General features: G+C 36.1%; 1 protein-coding gene across 2 annotated transcripts; it reads right to left on the bottom strand.

The window, feature by feature from the left end:
• Positions 1 to 224: 224 nt before the first annotated feature.
• LOC121744837 (SEC23-interacting protein-like) lies at positions 225 to 2,701 on the bottom strand. 2 transcript variants are annotated; one of them, XM_042138505.1, is made up of 6 exons: positions 2,403 to 2,701; positions 1,795 to 1,960; positions 1,398 to 1,678; positions 1,203 to 1,274; positions 1,055 to 1,117; positions 225 to 580 (listed from the first exon to the last, which is right to left on the bottom strand). In XM_042138505.1, exons 2-6 carry the CDS (start codon positions 1,898 to 1,900, stop codon positions 530 to 532), a joined length of 573 nt encoding a protein of 190 aa, XP_041994439.1. In that variant the 5' UTR covers positions 1,901 to 1,960; positions 2,403 to 2,701; the 3' UTR covers positions 225 to 529. The 2 variants fall into 2 exon arrangements, with proteins under 2 accessions (XP_041994439.1, XP_041994438.1); XM_042138504.1 differs by having other exon boundaries at positions 1,795 to 1,859.
• Between the last annotated feature and the right edge of the window lie 282 nt (positions 2,702 to 2,983).

Below are 2,983 nucleotides of genomic sequence, written 5' to 3'. Positions count from 1 at the left end.
TGAAGGATTAGAGGGTTGTGATGCCAATTGTTCGATTCCTCACATTTAAATAGAAACTTTCTTAACTAAAATTTTGATAATAAGAAATCTAACTTTGGATATACTATACTCGATTTTCCTTATTTTCCATAATTCAATTAATGATTGAATAAATCTAATTCAATAATATATTCTGCAAATCTCGTAAAATAAATGAAAAGCAACGTATAAACAAATAAGGCTAGTTAATTTGGAAAAAAATCGATTTCAGAAAGAAGGTTCCTGATACAAGTTTAAATTAATAATAAAAACATGAACAGCAAACATTAACCAACAAATGACCAACTAAAGGTTCGATTTATATGATGTATATTTCAATTACAATGATAAGCTCATTCAAGCCAAACTTTGACAAACAAAAACTTGAAACTATCATAGAGAACTACGTGAAAGTTTTACGAACAGAAAAAAAGCCACCCCCGATCAGGGTTCGCCAACAATTGACACGACCGACCCCCACATCCAAGAACGCCAATAGGACTTGCCCAGCTCAGTCATCACGCTTCGACTCCAATTCCAGAAGTATCTTTTTTCTTGGGCCCTGAAACATTGATGCAGAACATGAAATGAGCAGACATTTTCTAGTGACAACAAAATCTCAGAATGCAGAAGACTAGAAGCCTCAACATGTTTTTACGCCAACAGATATCTTTCCAAGCATAGGTAGTCAACATCAACCGAAAAGGGATTGATTACAAGACGTATATGATGGCGACGCTCAAGAGAGATTCTCACCATCCGTTTGAATTGAGTTTTTATACTTTCAAATGTCTATGGCTTCGAAACTCTTGATTTATAAAGTCATTTAGCTTTTACTGTCGCTCTAGTTGTTGCAACCCCTATTTTCATGAATGGCGTCTAGACAGAACATGTAATCTCATTTATATAGTTATGGCAGCAACATGAGAAAACACAATCAAAACGATATCTGGAATACTTAACAAGCATGATGGGGTTCGAGGGTGGAAACAAGAAAGTGTAAAACAATAAGAAAAGCTTAATAAGAAATAATCACCATTGGAATTCCCATAGCTTTAAGATCTTCATCACTCATGTGTACCAGAGCTGCCATATCAACCTGTAAAATCAAAGCACAATAACTAATTGAACATACAGAAAACGTAACTGAGAATAACAAAGAAACAAAAATTAAGTAGCCATACTTCTTCAGCCTGAAATGTAATCGCATATTTATCGAGACCCAGCGACTGCAAGAAATTTTCCACAGAATCGACCTGCATACAAAAAAAATAATCCTACTTCTTCACACTGACGGATAACACTCATGTCAAGTTACTAGAAGACAAGATACTCTCACGACCTAAGACAGTCAAAGGGATAAGATGGTAACATTTTACCTTCTGCTGAACCTTTTTCTTTGATACAGATGTAGAAACCCTTGCTTCTTGTCGCACAGGGGCTTGAGCTATGACACTCTTCCTAGTTGGTTTACTAGCTTCGGTTACGGGCTTTGGCCGGACTGCTGGAGGCTTGTACTCAACAGGACGAGAGTAGAGCGCACCAGAGAGCTTCTCACGCAGATCCCTTCCACCTCCAGGTCCCCGCACAAATTGTGACGATTGCTCAATACTCTTTCTTTGGAGCTTCAGGCGAAGATCTCTGGCACCAACCTTTCGACCTTTATAGGCCATAGGTTGATAAAAACAAACGCCATATCAGCTTACTCACAACAAGCAAAGCAACAAAAGCACTACAAATATATAATGAGTCTCAAATTAGAAAACAAATCTATACCCGAGACTTGGGGTCCATCTCCCTCATAAAGATCATGTTCCCATTTGTCATCGTCTTCTCTTTGTCTGCATGAAATAATTGAATTCGCTAAATAAGGGGGCTTCATTTTCTCCAGGGAAGGAAAAACAGTGATCTGCTAGACACTTCTTCCACAAGAAAAACTGCCCTGCTTCATTCCAATCAAACAGACATTTCACACTTAATCTCACATCATATTATGTTGGGCTCTCTACATGCTCTGTATCCTCCAATCGAAATGACTGTCCTCTACAAGAAAGTGACTATTCTATCCAAAACCACCCAACCACAGCTCTTAATTTACCAAAAACACGAGGTAGTTTGGCATCTGAACTTATAAAAACCTACAAGCAACATGAATTTCACACATAAACCTATCAAATTCTCCTAAATTAGTAGTACATAATTTTTTTCCAAAATTCATAGCAGCAAATCATAAAGTTAGAATTGAAACAAAAACAAATTAACTAACAATTGCAACTCACGATACTTAAATCAGCTCTCCGAAAAACTCAAAAATTGCACCGGGAGGAAGGCTAATAAAACCTAATTCGGACGCAATAATAGGGGGAGAGCAAGTGGAAGTTAACCTCTTGCCGGCGATAGGTCTGCGGCGTCCAAGACCGGCGGTGGAATTTCCATCCAGGCGATCCTTGACCGACCTATTAGATTGAGACTCGATTTGATCAGCGTACATTGTGTAGTAAAAATCGGCAAAATTTCCTCCTCAAAAACCCTAGAAGCCCCAAGCCAAAATCCCAAAATCGGCTAATCAGAAGTGAGAAGGGGAAAAAATTGTTGCTGAGAGAGAAGGATCGAAATGCAAATTTTAGGGAAAATGCAGAAAACCTACGCGAGCCCTTTGGGGGTTTTCTTTTTGAATTAGGAATTTAAACAAATCAATAATTCAAATATATATAAAATCGTAATAGTATTTATTTAAGAATAAAATGATTACATGATAGTATTAAAATACTTTAAATGATATATGTAGCAGCAGTAATATTTGTTAAAAACTTAATTTTTATGAAATACTACTAATATTAATATATTTATATAAATAAGCGTATATATTTAAGAATAAAATGATTATTACATGATACTAAAATAAACTTTAAAATGAGATGTAGCAGCAGTAATGTAACTTGTGTATAAAATTTTAATATTGATA

Source organism: Salvia splendens, chromosome 8 (genome assembly GCF_004379255.2).
Source record: "Salvia splendens isolate huo1 chromosome 8, SspV2, whole genome shotgun sequence".
Taxonomy (NCBI): Eukaryota; Viridiplantae; Streptophyta; class Magnoliopsida; order Lamiales; family Lamiaceae; genus Salvia; species Salvia splendens.
This window is presented reverse-complemented; position numbering and strand designations above follow the sequence as displayed.